We start from the raw sequence: 22,920 nt of genomic DNA on the forward strand, positions 1-22,920 counted from the left end.
GTAGTGATTTTTAAAATTGAATTTGATTAAATCCTACCCTCACAAGAGGTAAGAGGTGTGAATCCTGTAATATTTTCTTTCGGTTGGATTATTTAAAGACTCATTGGAGTTGATTGACTGTGGAGCACCCATTTGTCCATACTTGCCAGAGTTATTGTTAACAAATCATGGAGACTTGACGTAATTGGGAAAATGCCAGCTTGAAATAAGATAGAATAACATTAGACATGGAGTAGAATTTTTATAAAACTGGGTCGTGCCAGAGGTAGTCTTTCGCAAAGAGTGATTGGGAGCCTCAAACCTAAATGCAAAGGAGGGGAAACAAAAACACACACTTTGCTATCATGTCACTGCACAGGTAATTAAGAGAGGCATGCTTTTGGATTCGGTCAGACCCTGTATATATGAGATATGCATGCACTGTAAGAATGTCCAATGTTTTGGTTTGTGCCAGTATTTACACAAACAACAATTTGAATACCACTATTTTTTTACTTATAGTGCTACTCATCCAAGTGCAGGATGTCAGAGTGCTTGACATCACACGTACACATTGACAATAAATCAAATACGTGTAAATCAATGTACAGGATGTGTTGCATAAGACAGTGAGGGTTACAAGGTGTAGGAGCCATATGTTCTCCATAGTTCACTGTGCTATATTAGATGGATTACAATCTATGGATTGCAAGTAAAGTACCTGTGTGTTTAAAGCAGTAAACCACTTACCCATCTATATAAAATAGAAGCCTCTCATCTGTGTGTCACATAATGTGCTGTGCAGGAGACATTAATCCTCTATGCTACTTTGATTCAAAACTGGGACTAGACGAAACACAGATCTCTCCAGGAACTGGTTAATTTACCATTATTATTATTCCCTGAGCACACAAAGGTTCCTGCAGCATGCGCCTTAACCCAGTAAGATATTTTAAAATGCAGACTTTACAACCAATTAAGCAGAGCAGATTTTTCGCCACGTTTCTCATGGTTGCCAATTTCTTTGCAGCGGGGGTTTAAAAAATAAATGTATAAGTTGAGGCCCTGATTCCGCTTGGGGTTGTGTCACTTTTTTGGCACAACTCCGACACGAAATCTCATTTGTTAAATATTGTAATGTGCTCAAATGTACTCATATTAGACCTGCTAAACATATGTGAGGTTTTAAGATCTGATGACACTTGTGATGTCACTTACTGTGAGGCCATGGGTTGTGATGCCACATACGTTGTCTCATGCTGTGATGTCACGCACTGTAATGTCATGCATCGTGATGTCACTTGCATACTGCCTAACTTGGTTTGTCTCCTGACTCATTTTTTTAGGATTTGTACCCTGAAAGTGTGCATGGGGGAAGTTGTAAAGATAGAGGGAACTGTGGGAGTTTAAGTAAAACCGGGGCGGTGAGAGGACACACGAGTGTGAAGTCAGTGGGGTAATGAGAGAGGGTGTAAATGTCGGATAAGGGATGTGTTGGTATGCTGCTAAGGAACATTTGACCGCTCTGTGGCACTATCCTCGTACCAGTTAATGACTTGCTGACATGATTGGTATAGGAACTTGTAATGCCCAACCCCAGACTTATTTAAAGCCCACCCAGGTGGGAACTGAAGGGGCAATGAAAATTGCACAGCCCTCAGCCCATTAGCGCAGAGCTATCCAGCCCTTTGAGATGCCAGTTTTAGTACTATTGCGTGAAATTAAGGAGGGCTACGAGCAACGGTGCTTTTTTCACATTTCCTTTTCCGAGGCCAGTTTTCTTGTGGACTCTTGACTGAAGGGCATTGCACTGAAAAACAGAGAAGCCAATGGGCATTGCCACACCAATTTCTCAGCTTTTAATAATAGTGCTGCTGTGGCACTGTTTGGTAGATGTTAAGACAGTGTTGCCATCATCTGGATGCCTTTTGAACGCTTCCCAGCAGCAGCAAGGCTCCAGTAGGATTTCAAATTTACACTGTAACATCAGATTATACTCCCAACAAAAAACTATCGTGAGTAAGGATACTTCCAACGAAAACATGGGAAGTACTGGTTTTGCAGAAGTCCACCTAAACAGCTGTGTTGCTTTTTTATGAGATTTATTTAGTTTTATATATCGCACATAGAATCCCCGTGGGCATTACAGCACAAAGAAACCAAGTGGAAACCGTGTACTTTGAGACAAAAACAGAATAGCATCTCAAAGTACAATTTGGAAGGCAGAGAAGACGTAAACATTATAAAATGCAGGGCACGAGTCGGGGTACCACGCGGGTGGACGGCATCCCCCCACTTATTTTCGAGGGTTTTCCAGGGTGGACGCCGTCCACCCTGCTCAATCAAAACGCCGTCCACCCTTTTCCATCAAAACCGCGTCCATCCTTGCCTGCTGCCTGACCTGCCTCCGCCTCCCACTCCAGACTTCCCTGCTCGAGACTCCACTGCCGGCCTCAGCTGCTGCCTGCCCTGCTCGAGACTCCTCTCCCGGCCTCAGCTGCTGCCTGCCCTGCTCGAGACTCCTCTCCCGGCCTCGCCTGCTGCCTGCTCGTAGATCGAGTGTGAAACTAAGTTATGCTAATAACATGTACGAAGCGATTAACATTATGGCCTTTAACTCGTCCCAATCAGGAACTACTCTGTTGCTCTGAAAATAAACAGTTTGAATGTTGAACTTGGCGGGGGTGGAGGGGGGAGGAGGGGAGGGGTGCGATCACAAGGTAGAAAGAGCTAAACATTATTAAGACTGTGAGGAGAACAGGGCGATGTGGGAAAATAGGTCACCGCTGTCAAGCAATAGGGTAACTGTCTCAGATCTTGGAGATACAAATAGATGGGTGCATTGATCTTATGTGGTGCATAGCGCGTTCTTCTTGGGAGAGATCTCTCGGATAGAGTTGTTTTTTGGTCTTTCTGAAGTGAGTGTCAATTCTCTGCTAAGGGGTGCTTGCAGAATCCCCTGGCCTATTCTCTATGCAGCACATGGCTCTTGGTGCCAGCCCACCTGAGAACGTCCTAGTTCCATGAAGCCAGGGAAGGTGGAACTTTGGACTTCAAGTGGGGATGCACTTTGCTATGAGTAGGGCCAGGTTAGCCAGTCTCTTGTTACATCCTTAATGTGACAACCTTAAAGGCCTGGGTGGTCCTGTCGTACCATCTCTTAGTTGTGTACACCATGGACAGATAATGTTTGCATTAATCACAAAGACCAGGTGAAGTATTTTTTCGTGAAAAAAGGAAAGTGAAGTGTCATGGTTCGAGACACAAAGAAACATGTTTTCCCTTTTGTTTTGTGGCACCAAAGACGTGCTGTATAAGTGAACTGGTCGCCGGAAACCCACAGCTTAAGAAACATACTTCATGCACCCTCTAAGGGATCATGCTAAAAGTTTGTCTTTCTCGTGCAAGTAGTCTTATTGCATCATGTGATGGGAAAATATACAAACTTTACTTGATCCCAGTTCAAATTCGCATTCCAGTCCGAAGTGCAAAAGCCTGCGGGTGTACCGAAAACAAACTCTTGGGACGCTCACATTGTAATCGGACATAGTCTAGTCTCCACTAGACCAATAAAATACTAAGCACGAATGTTCTCATGAAACTATGTTACTCCAGATATGGGGGTAGAGCCAGGGCCGGCGCTAGGCATGGGCAGCGTGGGCGGCTGCACAGGGCCTCGCACTCAGCCCACCAGCATGGGGCCACGTACTGGTGATGTCTCCTGTTGTTTCCCTGGCTATCGATTACAAATAAAGGTGTCGCCTGCAATTAAGGTCCATTGGAGGGGGCCCCCTCCCTGGGCCTCTCATGGATGGTGTCAGGAGGCATATGGGAGGGAGATAGAGAGGCTCCCTCAATTGCAAGGAGACCATTCACAGACACTGTGGGGGGCCCATTGTCCAGCATTTTGGCGCCCCCACAGTTTTAACTTTTAGACCACAATCAATTTTCACACCTATGAAGGTGTGAGAAATGCTTGTGGAGTAAAAGTTAAAACTGTGGGGGCGCCAAAATGCTGGACAATGGGGCCCCCACAGTGTCTGTGAAGGGTCTGTGAAGGGTCTCCTTGCAAGGGGCCTCTTATGTAAATTAGAGGGGGCCTTGCACGTGCGCTTTCAGCCCAGGGCCTCACAAATCCTAGAACTAGAGCTTTGAAACCTTTAGCAGAACGCAAAGCTAGTGGGACACCTCAATGCTTAAATCAAGTGCAGCACAGGTATGTTCATAGAAAGACAGACCTAAAAAGGAAACGCTGAGATTTCCCTGAAAATCTGGGTTGCATCTATGCGCCACAACTGGCTTGTTTTGGTATGACCATACTACAGGCTACACCCATGACATCTCCTAGGCCAGAGGAAGTCACCTGGAGGGGCTGAGACAACTAGGCTCTTATTGGACTTGTGCACAATAGAGGGCAGTGTTAAAAACTGTGCAGTTCTATTCCCGAGGCTCATTATGCAATCTGCCTATTCGGGAGATGACCAAATAAATGTAGACAGTAGACAGTAAACACATTGTTTTCTGTCTGTATTTATCTGTAAACCGCTAATTCCTTCATACAGGGACCTTAAGTCACAGGCTTAAGTACCAAGCAGCTTCAATTGTTAAATCTTGCAATATATGCAAATGATAGATCTGCCTTACATGTGATGTCACTTCCTGTCGTGATGTCACTTCCTGTCGTGATGTCACTTCCTGTGACCATGCCTACCTTGGAGAGTCCCCCCACTTCTTTTTTTAGGACTTGTGCCCTTATAAAATATAAGAAAGAAGCTGGTGTAAAATATGCATTCTATTTAGAAGCTCGAATAACGAGATGTTTGCAGTGGGGTGCATTAAGTCTAAACCGGATCCAGCAAGTCCGGGAACAAGGAAAGTGTCTGGGTCAGAACTATAAGGCAGGGTGAAAACACCGAGTGTAAATGGTATTAGCAGCACCATACAATAAGGCGTTCTTCACAATTGCAAACGTAACCGGAGAGGGCCACAAAAGTAAAAATATATTGTTTAATTAACGTGAAGTATTAGCTACAAATAATATAGTTTACTAGAAACCTACCAGTGTTTTAAAATGAAATTTGTTTTACCCACATAATATCAACTAATAAAATACGAGAAAAAAGGATCTCCCTTTTGCTTAGCAACTAAAACAAGCTTTAGTCGCATGCACCTTTCTTGTGAAATCCGCCTTGGAATGTGGTTTACCTGGTATTTCCACAAAGGAAAAAGCAACAGAAGATTAAAATGCCATGATGTCTCACAGTAACCTGTTTCTCACCTCTTGCAATTCCACTCCACCTCCTCAGTTTGTGCAGGGATTCCACTGTGTCTGAGCTCATTGGTACGTGTGACATGCCAGCGCTAGGTAGAGCGTCATAGAAGTGTTGGTTTTGTGTTCAACACGTAGATTAAATGCCCTCGATAAATGAAAAAACGATTACCTTTTTTCAAGCACTGGGAAAAACTATTGCTTTTAACAAAATTGTTTTATTTTTTGTACAATGCTGATCCTTTGACAGAAGTTCTAGATCCTGGGTGTTGTGCTTGAGAAATACGAACTGCCTTGAGAACTTTTCCTTCCCATTCTTCAACTTATTCCTTACTTTTTAGCCAACAACAGTTTGCATCCAGGGCCGGGCTTGGGCATGGGCAAGTAGGGCTCAGGCCTGGGGCTCAAATATTCTGAGAGTCGCAGCAGGGAGCTGCCTGACTTAATGTCATGCAAACAGCAGCTCGTCCTTCCCACTTGGTCTTAACTAGGTCCTGTTAAAAGCTTTGTAATCAGCCCTTAATGTACATCAGCATCATTGTTAGCACACCTTCAACCCCTTGCCAAGCACCACATTTTCTTTCCGCCCAGAGTGCTGTTCCGGTCCATCCGATTTAGGCCTGGTCCTGATCATGTGACTTTTAGCATCTTATTATCCCTTTATTTTTTGGGGGATTTCAGTCTTCCAGTATGCATTAACAGGACTGGGCGAAGGATTTCATTGATGACCTGGAGTCTAGTTATGGAAAAGGATCAAAAATAGTGTATTTGCTGTACTTCACACGTTGGATGTTGGTTGACAGTCACATAATTCAGCCTTGAAGGCGTGGCTAAGTAGAGAGGGTGAAAGTTATATTGGGGGTCAACATGAATATGCTGGAAGGGTGAGGTTGCAGGTCTAGCCATGAGATGTGAGATTGAATGGTGAGAGTGAGATTTGAAAAGTGATTGCCAGAAGGGTACTGCCCAACACTGCATACCCAAATCCACTCCCCAGCAGGTGGCAGTGGCTGAGGGTCCTGATTATATTGGTTAGCACAACTGCTGTTTAAATGGGGTCTTGTGGCATAGACATTCTAGTCCATGGTGTCCAAAGTTCTTGCCCCCACCGTGATATAGGTAGGGTATGTCTTTCCTAATCCCTAGATCTACACATATTTTAAACCAAAATAGAAATGTGAGGGGAAAGTTGCCATCATAAAATATATATTTGCAGTCTGTTAACTTCATGTTTTCAGATTTACAGGAGTGTTAAACCTGCTCCCGTAGCGAAGTGATTTGTACACCTATATCAAGCAGATGTAAATTGCTGCACAAAAAGATGCATAAGTAGTTGTTGGTGCTAAATGATTGAGCAGGTTTATGTGCCCGTCTTAGCTAGTATTCTGCCTCGCAAGGTACAGTTTGCACAGTGTCCTGAGCTTCATTTCATCCTTGCCCTTGAAAGGTCCAGATCTTTTACTCCCTGAGTGCTAAACCCTCTTATGAAGTTATTACATAAGTTATTAACCGCAGCTGTTTAATCTCCTGCTTCGCTTCCTGAAATATGACTTGAACGGGTCTTGTTCCCCACGACGAGGGCGCAGCGTCGGTGAGTACCGCAGCATTGCGGTCCGGCGAACCTGAGCTTGTTTTTACTTTTACTTTTACTTTTCGAGCTGGGGAGGTGCGCCCTCCTGGTCCCCGCTTCAGCTTCCCTTCTCTGGGGCTGCCGCCTTGGCACCCGAGCTGACTTCCCTTGACATTTGTGGCATACTTAACAACTACACGTCTGCACCATAGCCCTGAACCTGTACACGTAGATTAAACGATTCTAAGCGACGTTTTCCTTCCCTCCACCCTCCTTGACCTTGTGGCTTCCTCCTCCATCTTGCCCTGCTCCGTGGAGCCAGCTTCCCTTTGGTTTCTCATGATTGGATTTTTGTGTATCCCGCCATTTTGGGATATTGCTATTGGTGCCCATGACCGGGGTCCTCCATCTTGGTAGCTTCGACTGATCCTCTTTGCCGCTGGACTCCTCCTTGTCCGCCTATCTGACCTTCCCCTTTAAGTCTCCTACACTCATCTCATCATGTACAGTCACCCAGTCACTGGTTGTTGAGATAGCCTTTGCCCAGCTGGCTTGTCTGGTTTTCACTTTGTCTGCTTTGTCCCCCTGAAGAACTTTCTCCATTGCTGGTCTGCCTTTTCCGGTCTGCATTCCTTATCCCTTTTTCTCTCCCCCTCTCCTTTCTATGCCTCATAGGGCATGTGTCTTTGGTATACTATGCTCCAGTAACTCATGGTTTACTGTGCATCACTGTTGGTTTTTCCTATGTTTTCCTATGTTCCAGTAACTGTCGTAATTTTGCAACTTGTAACACGCTGATCCTCATGTAAAGCGCTCTGATACCTCCGGGTCTAGCCGTCGCTATATAAAACTCTGCAAATAAAATAAATTACATGTTTTATTCAATCTTCCATAACGTTTTTTTGTTTAAAAAAATAAAAAGTAACCAAACATAATATGTATTTTCAAGAAAGTACGCTGATTTGTGTCTTCCTTAATCGTTTCCCGCTAATTTGTACATATAACACATTAGAGTGTTTTTTCCCCAGACACTTTTATTTATTCTACTGTAATTTGCATCAAAAATGTTTTCGATTTGTGAAGGAATAGTCTTTTTAGTTTTGCAAAAGATTGTATCTAAAAAACTCACTGTTGGCAAATTTCTCATTATTACAACCCTATAAAAATGTCACTATTTACTAACGAAACACCTGAGGTAGAAGTTCTTTCTGTTTCCCTGGCAGATGTGGATGGGAAGGTGAGGTTGGGGAGTCTCATAATAGGCAAGAGTTGTGGATTATCAAAGATTATTTCTTATTACAAAAAAAGTATTTCATTTAAAATGTTGGCTTCTCGGGTTGGTTTTTATTCTAAAGGTAGAACCTTTGTCCTTTTTGTCTGTAATTCTGCAGCTTGAAGAGGAGAAAAGGAGACAGAAGATCGAGGTCTGGGAGAGCATGCAAGAAGGGAAAAGCTACAAGGCCAGCAGCCGCCGGAGCCAGGTGAGCATCCTAGATTTTTTCTGAATTACACACATTTGATTTATCCTCTCGTATCTGTCCACTTGTATCAGTTGACTCATTTTTTGGATTTGTTTGCAAACATCTATTAATCCACTAGTTACGCCCTTGGATTCAAATGTAGTAAAAATAAAGTTGGACATAATAAAAATGCAAAAAGGTATATTAGAATTTTAGTAACTACATCTAATTTTAGCAAAACAATTCTAGATAGTGTTCCAAGGTCAGAGAAACATTTAAATAGTAGCTACTCTGAGACCTGCTGGTTTGATCAATATTCAGCCAATTTGATTTTTCGATTTTAGGCTGATGTCAGAATATGTTTTATACTGCTGCATTCAGGCTGTAGGCTGGTAAAGGCAAATAACGAGCGCAGTGAGAGTAATTTGATATCCCACTGGATAAATCAACCACTTTCAGTGTAACTGTCCATCCCAGGATCAGTTGACTTTGTTATCCATGAGAATAGAGACATTTGAAATATGATGCCAAATCTAATTTAGGGTAAAGAGGGGAAATGATTAATCCCTTTTGATATTGGTTTGAAGAGGGGTTACTAAACTGAAATAAGAAATTCTTTAGGGTCCAGTGGTGTAAATGTCTTTATACGAGTGTAATTAGGCCAGTATGTTTGAATATTGTATAACCCAATCTGGATTCGATGGAAAAGAGCTGAACATTCAATTTCCAGCTTGAAATGTTCAAGACAACAACATAGATCAGCCGGTCACTCCTGTGCATACTAGCTAACTTAAGCTAGTAGGTTTCCAAACCTGAGTCAAAACAGTAAGGATGTTCAGAAAAGATTTGAACACCTCTGTTGTAGTAGTGCGAATGTTATTGTGAGTTTTCATTTGATGTTTTTCAAATGAGATTTCAATTTCGTAGTTACATCCTCTGAATTGTGGGATGCTGCTAGTTCTCCTCCATGAAGTTTATTTTTTGAGAGTGATTAACTTGAAGGACATCAAATCTAAAGGTTGGAGGAAAGGGGTGACACTTTGTAGTTGGGGTAGGCATTATGTTTGTAGTATGTGCTGCTTATCAAATGTAAAGATTGGAAGAAAGGGGTGACACTGTAATTAGAAAGGGGTAGTATTATGTTTGTAGCATGTGCTGTTGTAGATCACATGCTGGGCACAATCTTGCCATCTAGTGTTGGGTGTGGACATTGGAAATTTATTTTTCTTCAAAGAACTCTTCAAACTCAAGATGTTTTGTAAGTCCTCCCTAAACCCTACTATTAACCAGGGCATAGACTTCACCTTAATTGGTTGTTTTTTTGTTCTAAGTATTTTGTTCATCATGAGCTCCGGTTTCATCAAGCTACTACCGGTAACTATTTTAGTCCATGCATCGGAAAACTAACAGTGGGCAGCAAAGTACTCATCCACACTGTCATCTCTTAAAATTCAGCCCGGTCCAGAAGGAGATCTTTCAAGGACTGGGATTAATGACTATGGTGGGAGGGGTTATGGAGAACACTCGGTTCCTGTTCTGCTCCAAAAGAGCAAATCTTAAGTTCCTGTGTTCGGACCATCTTGTGCATGTAACCTCTGTTTACCTCAAGACCATGAGGAATTGAGTTGTTCAGTCTCTAAAAGGCAGGTTTGACTGTGCTCACTGAGTTTGCTCATCGCTGAGAGTTCCCTTCTGCAGTCAAAGGGTCCGAGCCTCGAAACCAAAACACCACCAACCAAGACCCGAGGCGCAGAACCAACAACTTCAGCTTTGAAATCGATTCAGAAAAAAGCCTTGACATCATCTTTGATGTCGAGCAAGACCATTCCACCCATAGAGCATTCAGAGGTGCTGGATGTCAGTCAGAGGAAACTCTGTGTACGTGTGACATCCAGTAGAACTCTGTGCCATCCTCCATCAGCCAAGGTGCCAAACTCAATACCTCTAAAGAAGAGAAAGCTTACTTTTGGGAAGGCCATGTCACGGGAACTTCAAGAATAAAAAAAGTAGTCTGACACTGCTTCTGCCCCCTCGGGCTCCACCTCCAAGCGCAGTACTACCAGAACCACAGTTTCTGTATAGTTCACCTTCCCGACATTCAACACATACAGACACAAATTAGGAATGTCCGCATGATATTCAGGATCCCTTTCATTAGTCTACAATTGCAAGCAAAGGCTTAAAACAAGGATGTGTGCTGGTGCTGCACCTTTTTAATCTACTTATGTCTGACCTGGCACATAGGCTTGATAAAATCAATTCCCACCTACTGCAACTAGGGAATCGTATCATTATCACATCTCTCATATGCGGATGACGTGGTGCTAATGAGCCTAACTAAGACTGGACTCCGAAGGTCTCTCAAGAAAATGAGGGAATATATTTTAATAAATAAATTTGATATTAATGTATTAAAAACCAAGACTATGCTAATCAGTAATCATCCAACTGCCAAACAGAACATATGGCTAGACGGTAATCAGTTAGAGGAGGCAACTAGTTATAAATATCTGGTGTTCTACATGGACAATAGACAAAACCATCAAGTGCAAAAAACTGATATGGCACACAGAAATAGTGCATTAACATTCGCCTTCAGGACCCTGGCAAAAAATTGAAGAGCCCGTCATATAAACCTTTGCTCGCAGTGATGTCAGCCAAAAGGCTCCTGACAATAACGCATGCCAACATTGCTTTACATGGTAAGGATTCAGATCTTTTAAATAAACTATTGGTTTCAGCATACAAAAAGGTCTTCCAAATACACCAGTCATCCTCCCCAGCCCAGGTACGACTCGAATTTGGCCTCTTAAATGAAACTGTAGGGAGAATGTATACCACAATAAATCCATGGTATCTGTTGAAACAGAACAGGGCAAACTCTAAACTCAACAAGGCCCTCTGGTCAGAAATGGAAAAGGATCAAAAAAATCACCTTATAATCAATACCTTTCTAGTGCTCTAAAAATTACTCGCACGGCTGAGCTGTGGAACAAGAACCTGTACTTTCTGTCCTTTAAGCAAGTGATAAGTAAATCGGCCAAATTTCATACTCTACTACTTGACAAAAACGCTTTTAGCTGGAGGTCACACGCCTGGATGGTGATAAACAGCTATGAAGCGCTGGCCCCGGCACCTTACTTAAACATCACGTTTTCAATTCACTGAAAAAGACAACTGATGGCCTTACGGCTTAGGAAACTATTGATGATTGCAGACCAGCCAACCTGGATATATAACGGACCCAGAACATGCCTATTTGCGGAAGCAACAAAGAGGACTTTTTTCACATGATTTGCAAATGTCCCAAATTACACGCAGCATGAGTTACAATGCAAAGGAAAGCCTTGAATTTTAGAGGAATAAGGACACGTAGAGCAGCTATAATAACAGGGCTAGACCCGGAAGACCCTCGAATGAACTGTAAACCGATTACATTTTTGGACTCTTATGAACAGGTCTTGGAAATTGAATTCTCATTGTTGAAACAGAATGAGAAAACTACCATCCTTCGGAATTTCATTACATAAATCTTATGAGTTCTAAGAGCTGCTAATAGAAACAATAGGCTCAGGAATTGAATAAGTATGAATGAATTATAGAACGCAGAAATGTCATTACATAGATCTTGTGAGTTCTAAAATCTTCTAATAGAAACAAAAGGCTGGGTAACTGAATCAGTATTTATGACTAATAGAATGCAGACATTTTTAATCTAATAATAATCTCTCAGTGTAGGCTATACATTTTATTGAAGTAACGAATTTATCAATTCAGGATTGTACTGTTAATAATGTTAACAGTAATTTGAAAATGTAAAACCCATAAAGTTTTTAATTATGTAGAGATTTTACTGTTCCTTTTATGCAACATATTGTTACGGTTTTAATTAACTAAACAATAAACATTTACTTACTTACTAGTCTTTCTCACCACAGGAAGGGGGTGATCCACACAAGGATTACAACACAGGTCTTCTGGACAACTCTGTTCTGATACCGTACCCTTTGAAGGCTACAATAACAAACATTCCATGCTATTTTTCTAAGGACAATAGACCACTACATGCTCAAGATGCATCTTGTGGAGAAAGAGGAGACCTTTTTGGATGAGACTCTTCCAAAGTTCAGTTTACATTCATGCTTCGCAGTATAAAGAAGTGTGCAGCAATACACTTTATATAGCAGGTAAAAACCAGGGTAATTACTCCTAGGGTGGAAAAAAGTGTAAGGCTGCTTCACAAGACCTCCTACATTAAGTATCCTGACCGATTCCTTGATTGTACTCGAAAGAGCATTGTCTTCATACAAGGGACATGTGATGTACCCCCTCTGACAAAGAAAGCTGGAAAGATTGGGAAGCGTTTTGCTGTGGGGGCTGCAATTCAGTTGGCACATCGCTAACTCAGTGGTTCGCCTCTCAAAATATGACATGCCTCTTTGAGAGGAGATGTAACAACTTTATCAAGCAATTTCCAGTGGGACATACAGAAAGGGGGGGCAGGAAGCTAGTGCAGGAGGGAAAGAAGATCTTGAATGCTAGTATGCACTAGGCCATGGATGCAGCTGGCACTGCATCAAAGGAAGTAAGCACCAGAATCATCATTTGCAGACCTCCACCCTGAGGTCCAGAAATACTTGATTAATGTTCCATTGGATGGGAAAAATCTCTTTAGGATTCAGGTAGAGACCATGCTGGAGAAAATAAAAGAAAATACAGCCACTGCTAAAGCAGTAGGAGAACTCCAGATGAAAACTGCAAAGCCTTAGTTTAGGCATGAACTGATGCGAGTAAGTGCAAAGGCTGCCAGTCCACCGCAGGGGCCAGGCCACCAGCAGCACTAACTCTTTGAGAAGGTACTGGCTCTTACATCCTTTCTGAGTGTGGAGGAGTTTGTGGGAACTGTCATGGATGAGGTGGGTCTGGAAAGGGTAGCTCCACTTCCAAACAGTGACTTGCTATTGATTCTGCACACTCACGATCATACAACACCTGTTGGAAGGAGAATTTAGGTATAGCTTACCCAATGGAAGGAAATAACCCTAGACACATGCATGTTCTCCATTGTACTGCAATCCTACTCGTTGGAGTTCCACATCACACAACCAAATATACCATTACATCACATGATCAGTCGAGAACACCAGAGACTCAGAGACTTCTCAAGAAGGAAGCCCAAGCACTTCTCAGCAAAGATGCCATTATACCTGTTCTCCCACATCAGCGAGGTCAAGGAATGTACTCCCTGTACTTTATCGTTTCTAGAAAGCGCAGCACCCTGTGGTCTATTCTCGACCTCGGGGCAGTGAATCGATACATACAGTTGGACCAATTCAAAATTACAACCCTGCAGGACGTTGTCATTCTGTTCCGTGCAGTAGACCTTCTGGTGGCACTTTACCTGAAGGACAGCTGTTTCTCTATTCACCGGGCACATCACCGCTACCTCAGATTTGTAGTAAGTAGTCACCACTACCAATTAATGGTTGTCCCCATTATGGTAGCAACAGCCCTAAAAGTACGTTCAAAACTACTAGAGGTGGTGACAGCTCATCTTCGCCACAGTGACATTCATGTGTTTCCATATCCAGATGATTGGCTCAGATAAAGAGCCGTAGCTGTTTGCAGTCCCTTTCACACACTCGGGCAGCAGTCTCATTGGTCAACAGGTTAGGAATCGCAGTGAATGCCAAACAATCCAATCTCAGTACTCATCCATTTCAGGGAGCACTGTTAGCTCAATGAAAGGCAAAGCTTACCCAAATCAAGAGTGGATGATGGCATTTCAAAAACTGCTACCTCTTTCAGATATAACACCCTTGAACTGCAAGAATGGTAGTAGAGAGTCATAGTATCGTCTGCACTTGCGCTCGCTGCAAGAATGTCTAGTGAAGCAATGGTCTCAAGCAGCAGTTCAATGGAAAGATCTAGCGCTGATGGAGCCCAGAGTTCAGCTCATGTCAAATGGTAGAACAACAAACATTTGTCACTTTGGTGTAGGCCGTTTCTGGACTGTCATTGATAAGCGACCATTACCACCGGCATCTCACTGGTGGGTTGGGGAGCACACCTGAGCGACCTAACAGTTCAAGGTATCTAGATGCTACAGCAAAATAAGTGTCACATCATTCTTCTTGAACTGACAGCAATATAAGTGATGCTCAGAACATTTTACACTCTCATTTAATGCAAAACAGTTCTGGTGAAGGACAGCCGGACCCCCAGGTATCACATTTAAAAACAAGGGATTGAGGTACTTATTCACCTCAGCTGCCAGCCTTGGTGCTGGTGATCTGACACTGGGCCATTGCAGTTGTTTCTGCTCCTACAAGAGGGGGACTATAATTTTGCAGATCTGATGAGTAGGACACATTAACAAGTACACAAGTGGTGGACGAATCGCAAAATACTTTGGCATTACTTCCCAAAAATATAAGGGGGCACCCAAAGTCAATGTGTGCACGATTGGAAAGCCCATAAAATGGCAAAGTTTCACCTCCAGTTAGGCTCACACAAGGTCCATGGGCATTGCACTATTGATGAGGTCCTCATGCAGATATCAGAGACTCTCATCTTAGTTGCCCCAAGGTGGACAAGAAAGCCTTGGTTCTCAGTGCCTCTGCAATCCATCCACACAAGAAATTGCCCTTCACCGCAGACCTTCTAGCAAAGCATCGTGGCCAGCTGAGACATTCAAACATCAAAGAATTAACCTAGTGATATGATATCTGAGGTCATAGAGTTTTGGTATCTCAAACGTCCTGACTAGTGTATGCTAATCCTGTGGAAAGCACAGTAACCTACTACATGTGCATGTTTTGCTGTAAAGATTAAACGTTTCGTTCCTGACTGATCACACAAATTACTTTAAATGTGTTGGTGCAAGAACTGTTATTGGCTGCTCCTTCAAACGGAAGAGTTAGCATCCACATCTATTCGGGTACATCAATTAGGTTACATTTAGCTGCGGATTCTTTTTCCTGGTGCTTTGTGGGGTGCAGGGAGGAGTGACAAGATAGTTGGAAATCGAAGACTTCTGCTACGAAAAAACAGCTTGCAAACCATAGGCCTAACACTATATCGCAGGAGTGTGCAAGGCATGTGAATCTAAACAACACTATACAAACCATTAGTTACAGAGTAAGTAACATTTTCTCTCTGATCCCATTGCTAGTTTCATGGTACTAATTTCAGTTCACTGCATGTCCTCACGTTTTTTGATTTCAACAAATGGCCTGATGGAATTGGTTGTTAATGAAATCTTTAAAATTTTATTTAGGAGCTGCCAATTTGAAGTATACCATTTGAGGAATAGCTTTTCATTTTTCAGTTGCACACAGCTTTCTTCTGTCAACTGTTGATTTTAATATTAATTTTGTATCCAGATTATTCCTTTTTCCAATTTCACCAGGTCATATCAGTACCTTTTGTGGACTCACAATGTAATGTTTGCAGTAGCATATCATTTGAGAATATCAATTTTATAATTGAACTGAAACTGCTTTGGACCTTTTTCTGACTGTCCTGGAAGTGCTCTCTCATAGAGAGTGTGCAACTTCAGTTAGCCACAAATTAGCAGCTTCACTGTTGGCCTGTCAGTGCAACATTAGATGGAAAACTCCAGAGAAGATGCATGCTTGTTGTTGTAAATAGTTTTATTTATGATTCTAGTGATGTGATGACGCCTTTTTTCAAAACATTTGGGCTAGCATACTTGAAAAAGTTTTTAAAAAGTCTATGTATGTATGTATATATATATATGTATGTATGTGTATATATATATATATATATATATATATATTTATATATATATATATATTTATTTATTTTTTATTTTTGAAATTTATAGAGCGCACGGCTACCCCCGAGGGGGTGTCCCGGCGCTAACAACTAATGAGCCCAGAGACAAGAGAAAGAACAAAAAATCAAGAGGAGAACAACCAAGTCTTTAATTTGCGGCGAAAAATGGGTTCAGTGGGGACAAATCTTAGCTCCAAGGGGAGATTGTTCCACAGTCTGGCTGCTGCTACTCCAAAAGCTCTACCGCCTACTCTAGATAGGCGGAAGCGCGGGACAACCAGAAGACGTAAACTATTAGAGCGTAAGGATCTCACCGAATGTGAAAGAACAAGCCTTTTTTTCAGATAACCTGGGCCGAGATTGTTCAAGGCTCGGAAAGCAAGTATCAGTATCTTAAAGTGGATACGTTTAGTGATAGGGAGCCAGTGCAGTTGTTTAAGGTAGGATGCAACGGATTGACGATAAGGAATATTGCCAATCAGTCTAGCCGCGGCATTCTGCACGATTTGTAGACGTTCAATCTGGTACAGAGGGGCACCTGCGTAGAGACTGTTGGCATAGTCTAAGTGAGACGTAATTAATGATTGAACCACAGTTCTACGAGCATTCAGAGGGAGGAATGGCAGAATCTTTTTAATCATACCCAGTTTCGCAAAACAAGCAGATGTAGTTTTGTTAATGTGAGGAGCACAGGAGAGGGTATTGTCAAACTGGAAGCCCAGATTGCGAACTGTGAGGGCTGGACTCGGGGGGGGGGGGGGGGGGGGAAAGGGGGGGGGGTCAAGGACCATTGGCCACCACAGGCTAGAGGGAATGGTCGTTTTCTGATTAAAAAACATTACCTCCGTTTTATCCGTATTAAGCCTGAGGTGGTTAGTGGTCATCCAGTTACAGATGTTGTTAAGACACTGACGAAAATTGGCAAAAGAGGTGTCAGAGTGATCCCTAAAAGAAAACACCAGCTGGGTATCATCAGCATAGGAGATCACTCTGACTCCCCAAGATTCTACCACCTTGGCCAGGGGGGCAAGATACACATTAAATAACAAAGGGCTCAAGGCCGAGCCCTGAGGGACACCACAAAGAAGGGGTTTCCCAGCCGATGCAAAAGGCCTCAAAAAGACCCTCTGAGAACGATCCTTCAAGAAGGAGCTGATCCATGTCAACACAGTACCTCCTATGCCCACCTGGCTCAGGCGATCCAATAAGATCGTATGAGAAACCGTATCAAAGGCGGCGGATAGGTCGAGGAGGACCAACATGGCCTCCTCGCCCCTATCCACACACTCTCTGACAGTTTCGGAGACTTCAAGCAGAGCCGTCTCCGTACTGAAGCCTGCTCTAAATCCCGACTGAGAATCATGGAGGAGCATATTAGTCTCCAGAAATTCAGCCAGTTGCAGCTGAACTGCTTTCTCCAAGATCTTAGCTGACTGAGGGAGGAGGGAAATGGGCCGATAGTTTGAGAAAAGGCCAGGATCTGAATTCGCCTTTTTAAGGATCGGGACCAGCATGGCCTCCTTCCAAATAGAGGGGAACTGGCCCGAACCAAGAGAGCAATTCCAGATATCAAGGAGGGGCTCAATCAATATAGGGGCTAACATACCCATCATTGTAGCCGGAATCAGGTCAAGGGGGGAACCAGATTTGCATTGGGCAATTAATCTCTGAGAAGACTCAATAGTCATCTCCTTGAAAGATTCAAGGAGAGGATTGTCCCCGTCAGTCTCACTAGGGGCTGGTGAGATTCCCTCTGCGGGGAAGGAGGACCTGATGGTCACGATCTTCTCCTGAAAGTATTCAGAGAGACCATTACATAGTGCCTGGCTAGCCAGGATCTGGGAGGATAAGGCAGCAGGATGCGAAAAATCCTTTACAATTTTAAAAAGGGATTTGGAGGAATTCTTAGATTTCTCAATTTGGAGAGCGAAAAAGTCTCTCATAGTCGACCGTTTTAAAGAAAGGAATTTTCTCAAAGCGGCTTTGTAGATGGATTTGGCCTCTGAATCATAATTTTTACGCCATAGACGTTCAAGTTTTTTACAACGGCTCTTCTCCTCCCTAAGAGTCGATGAGAACCAGGGAGATGAAGGACGAGATCTAGCAGACGTGATAGATTGAAGGGGCGCGATAGCATCTATGGCGCTCAGCAAGGTTGCATTAAGCTTAGACACCCTTTCATCAACAGTGTTACAGGACAAGGGTTCATCGCCATAGAGCAGAAGAGGACTCAGAGTGGCACAGGTAACTTTGTGCCATTTTCTCCCATACTCCTTATTGAGTGCAATAGGTAAGGGCGTCAAGGTAAGGGTAAGATCGAAAGGCAAGAGATAGTGGTCCGACCAGATAAGCGGCAGGGGTGGGTGGAGCATGATGTCCAGGTGCCTTGAAAAAATTAAATCCAAAGTATGGCCTGCTTTATGCGTAGGGCCCTGAACTAGTTGAAATAAATTTAGACCCTTCAAAATATCCAAAAACTGGGTGGCCGGGGAACATAGTGGATCATCCACGTGTAAATTAAAGTCACCAAGCACAGTAAAGTTCGAGTGTTTAAGGGACAAGTCTGCAATCAAATGTACAAGCGACATAAGAGAACCAGACGAGGCAGTAGGTGGATTATATACCAGAATCCCGGCTAGAATAACGGCTGCGGAATCTGCCAAAGTAAAGTGCATGGCTTCAATTTTTCCAATTTTTCCGAGTTTAGTAGTCGTCACATTGAGATGGGCCTTAGCTATAATAGCAATACCCCCACCCATTTGGCCACCTTCACGATGACAACCTTTGAAGAGGTAGCCCGGAGGCGTGGCCAAAAGAATATCAGGGTTCGAGGAATCCTTCAGCCACGTCTCAGTGAGAAACAGTACATCCCAAGCGTCTGAAGTAAAGGATGACCAGATCTCACCAGCATGGCGTGGCAGCGAACGACAATTAAGTAACGCAATTTTAAGCGTGGACGCTCGAATATGCCGCTTATTTATATTATCATACTGAGAAACCCGTTTCCTAGCTGGTAGCAATCTAAATGTACATAGCGGACATTCAAACGAGGAATCCTCTAATTGACTCGGGCAGCAAGAAGGAGTCAAAGTACACCCCCTCGGGCGCAGTTGTAATAATGCTGTTTTGGACCATGTTACGCTAGGAGCCCCTAAAAGACGGGCAGGGGGACCGGCACTAGGCGCAGGCCAGGCGCGGACGGGCGCAGACGGGAAGTCCAGTTATTTATATACATAGGGAGGGTGGGAGGCGGCCAGAACTGGACCGCTACCCTGCCTGTCCCAAGATGGCGGCTGTCCCTCTCCGTGCCGGCGTCAGCGTCAAGATCGGCTGATCCGGTGGGGAGAGGCGTGCAGGGACCCTCCGGCGAAGTAAGTCTCGCCTTCTTAGTAAATGCACCGATGTGGGAATTAAAATAGTGCCAATAAAATATATACACTTTTTAAAAACAATACTACCAACAACGTGCTAAGCGCAAATAAAGGACAGAGAATATCGCCCCCGGCTTTCCGCCTCAGGGGATGAGCAAAATTAGTCTGGCTGAACAGCTCTCACAAGTGCGCCTTAAATAAACACGGGAGGGCGGGAGGCGGCCAGAACTGGACCGCTACCCTGCCTGTCCCAAGATGGCGGCTGTCCCTCTCCGTGCCGGCGTCAGCGTCAAGATCGGCTGATCCGGTGGGGAGAGGCGTGCAGGGACCCTCCGGCGAAGTAAGTCTCGCCTTCTTAGTAAATGCACCGATGTGGGAATTAAAATAGTGCCAATAAAATATATACACTTTTTAAAAACAATACTACCAACAACGTGCTAAGCGCAAATAAAGGACAGAGAATATCGCCCCCGGCTTTCCGCCTCAGGGGATGAGCAAAATTAGTCTGGCTGAACAGCTCTTACAAGTGCGCCTTAAATAAACACGGGAGGGCGGGAGGCGGCCAGAACTGGACCGCTACCCTGCCTGTCCCAAGATGGCGGCTGTCCCTCTCCGTGCCGGCGTCAGCGTCAAGATCGGCTGATCCGGTGGGGAGAGGCGTGCAGGGACCCTCCGGCGAAGTAAGTCTCGCCTTCTTAGTAAATGCACCGATGTGGGAATTAAAATAGTGCCAATAAAATATATACACTTTTTAAAAACAATACTACCAACAACGTGCTAAGCGCAAATAAAGGACAGAGAATATCGCCCCCGGCTTTCCGCCTCAGGGGATGAGCAAAATTATATATATATATATATATATATATATATATATATATATATATATATTGTGTGTGTGTGTGTAAAAAGTGATGTGTATATATATGTTTGGTTTGTTATTGTATCTAAATATTGGTTTGTAAATTAACAAATCTTTGTGGTAAATTTTTCTAACTGATGCAAAAATAAAATACCAGTTAGAAATGTGTGTTATGTTCTGGATTAGGTATGGAGGTGTATAAATGAGGTAGAATTTGTTTCTTGGATATGATTCATTTCATTTAGGAGGAGATAAATTATATTTCTCTTTCAAAATAGATTGTGTTAATTAGGCCTGAGGCATCACTCTTTTGAATAATATGTTACTTACCCAGATGCCATAGGCTTACCGGGTTCCCCCTTGTTTGTGATAGTTTTGTTTGATACTTAGTTAAGTGTGAGGATTTTCTGACTAGAAAACCTAGCAGAATCCGGCTGGATTCTTCGAACCAGAGAAATTGGTCTCTGGTTAACTGCCCCCATTGTTACCTGATACCATTTGCATAGCACTTACATTTTTGGTAGTGTATATAAATATTTATATTTTTGTGTTTGATCATGTCCGGAGACAGGGAATTATATTTTTAATTTAGCCATAGAGCATACTCCATACTTTGAGGCAATGTCAGAACCAGTACCAGTAAGTTACAGTAAAGAGGAAATCGATGGCATTCTTCTAAAGACTCCATCCCTTGGTGGTAATCAGTTAGTTATACAAACTACTAACTTAGATAAAATAGAAAAGTTGAAACAACTCAAAAAGAAAAACATCAGAACACAACTGCTTGCTAAAGTGTTGTCGGAACATCTTAAAAACAACACCATTCCAGTAGTGCTTCAGGTCAAAAATATTCCAGTAATCTTTATCACTGACAAAACCTATTTAAATAGATTTGGAGGGGTTGGAACAAAATGCTCTATTGATTGTATGGTCCTGTCAGTAGAAACTGCCCTAAGATTAAACGAGGAGGAACTAAAAGAGATTGAAGCTTTGGAAAGAGATATACTTGGTGATATGACAATTACTGATTCCAAGCAACTTCTGGAATCCCTGGAAAAAACTATTGCCGATTTCACTGTACATAACACCAATTTGAAAATCAACAAAGTAGGAAAACAAAGTAGGAAAACAAAGTAGGAAAAGATATTAAGAATTTTAAAATAGATGAAGTATATCCATATCTAATCCATATCTAAAGGAAGATTTCTTTGTGAACAATAATCCAAGTGCTCTAAACCTACAATATAGAGGCAGGTCGAGAAATAAATTAATCACTTTCTCAGAAAGTTCGTCAGACTCTGATCAAGGACCATCCAGTGGTCGGTATCCATATCCCCAATACCTTAGATCCTTTCCACCTTTTTTAGGCAGAGGCAGGTATCGACCGAGGGGGGGAGGATCCAGATGGAGAGGGCACAACCAACAGATGGGTATGTTTCAGCCACAAGGCCAATTTCAACAGGTCGACCAATACCAAAACCAGGAATCCGAACCATTCAGAACACGCAAGAAAACATACAGACGCTAAATAGGGCAGAGGACAGTAACGAAATCAGCACCATCCCTATTTATAATTTATCAAATCATACACCCACTAAGTCTGAAATTTCCATTCTATCGAAGGGACTTTCATTTGTGCCAATAGCTTTACAAAACCCGTTTGAGACTAAAAAGAAATTCTTTTGTTCCTCAGAAAGGTTAGACTAAAGGCCTTCTTTTTAGAACGTGAATCTCAAGAGTCAAAAAATATCAGTGGCCTAAGAAATCGAAATTTATCCCTGAAAGCGTGTTGTTACCACCAGAAATCCTAGTTTTTGAAAACGTAGTCCTCAGAGAATTGGATGAACTGCAATCCCAAAAAATCTATTTTAATTCAAATTGCGATAAGATTGAAAAGATAGCCCTGAAGAATTTATCAGATAATCCGTCACTAATAATTAAACCAGCGGATAAGGGCGGGGGAATAGTCCTTTGGGACATAGATAAGTATGACCAAGAAGTGACCAGACAACTATCTAATAGAACACACTATAGAAAATTAGAAAACAATCCGACAACGAATTTGAAAGAAAAAATCTTGAACATAACCAAATAAGGCCATTGAGCAAGGTTGGTTATGCCAGAATGAATTTGATTATCTAAATTCAGAACAGAATAAAATACCTAACATCTATGTATTGCCGAGAGTGCACAAGTCAACAACAGATCCTCCGGGCAGGCCCATAGTGTCGGCTTGTGGCTCAATGTTAGAACCATTGGCCAAATATATAGATTTTTTCCTGATTCCTTTGGTTAAAGAAACCCAATCATATATAAAGGACACAATGGACTTTATAACAAAAATAGAAGAACTGCCTTTTGACATGGAAAACCAAGTGTTAGTATCGTTTGACATAGAATCACTCTATACTAATATCCCTCAAGACGAGGCTATAGCCTTGATGAGATTTGTTTTGGATTTAAGGGAACGTCCACACCAAGTACCCACAGAGTTTTTAATATCCTTAGCTTCCATTTGTTTAAAAAACTATTTTTTTACTTCAAGGGCCAACTATATTTACAAATTTCAGGAGTGGCCATGGGCTGTAGCTTCTCCCCAGAAATAGCCAATT

General features: G+C 42.7%; 1 protein-coding gene across 2 annotated transcripts in view; it reads left to right on the forward strand.

Annotated features, from left to right (window-relative positions):
* SELENOS (selenoprotein S) overlaps positions 1-22,920 on the forward strand; it is a 145,530-nt gene that overhangs the window by 98,937 nt on the left and 23,673 nt on the right. For both annotated transcript variants that reach the window (XM_078683099.1, XM_078683100.1), the window contains exon 4: positions 8,210-8,299. In XM_078683099.1, coding sequence (XP_078539225.1) covers positions 8,210-8,299 — 90 coding nt within the window. The remainder of the gene's footprint in view (positions 1-8,209; positions 8,300-22,920) is intronic.

Source organism: Lissotriton helveticus, chromosome 3_1, assembly GCF_964261635.1.
Source record: "Lissotriton helveticus chromosome 3_1, aLisHel1.1, whole genome shotgun sequence".
Taxonomy (NCBI): Eukaryota; Metazoa; Chordata; class Amphibia; order Caudata; family Salamandridae; genus Lissotriton; species Lissotriton helveticus.